The sequence below is a fragment of the Misgurnus anguillicaudatus genome, chromosome 9, assembly GCF_027580225.2.
Source record: "Misgurnus anguillicaudatus chromosome 9, ASM2758022v2, whole genome shotgun sequence".
In the NCBI taxonomy this organism is placed as follows: Eukaryota; Metazoa; Chordata; class Actinopteri; order Cypriniformes; family Cobitidae; genus Misgurnus; species Misgurnus anguillicaudatus.
Window position 1 is genome coordinate 31,097,501 of NC_073345.2, and position 412 is coordinate 31,097,912.

Genomic DNA, 412 nt, shown 5'->3' on the forward strand with positions numbered 1-412 from the left:
TTTTGTACGCTTGGGACAACGGGCATCAACTCACCTACAATGTCAACTTTGTTGAGCAAGAAAAGAAATGAACTCTGAAACAGCTGGTGGATCAGAATTGTTGTCCATACTTTTAAAGATAGAGGTTCTGAAAGTGTTCTTTGCAGTTAAAGGTTCCTAAAAAAACTTTTTATTTTACTTTTTATAATCTGTTGAGCCTTTATCCACTACAAAGAACCCTTTGTGCGGATGTTAAAGGAACCATACAGCAAAAAATGGTTATTCTACGGCAGGGGTGGGCATTTCTGGTCCTGGAGGGCCACTGTCCTGCAGGGTTTGGCTACAACCCTAATCAAACACACCTAAATAATCTAATCAAAGGCTGCAGGATGACTTGGAAATGACATTCAGGTGTGTTTGGTTGGGGTTGGAG

The 412-nt window shown here is 40.8% G+C and overlaps 1 protein-coding gene across 1 annotated transcript in view; it reads left to right on the forward strand.

Moving 5' to 3' along the window:
• Window positions 1-204, forward strand: part of LOC129424190 (olfactomedin-like protein 2A) — a 22,110-nt gene extending 21,906 nt beyond the window's left edge. Inside the window, exon 8 of the mRNA XM_055180789.2 lies at window positions 1-204. This exon is cut by the window's left edge and continues 543 nt beyond it. Within this exon, the coding sequence (XP_055036764.1) occupies window positions 1-71 (71 nt within the window). The 3' untranslated portion in view covers window positions 72-204.
• Window positions 205-412: the final 208 nt, after the last annotated feature.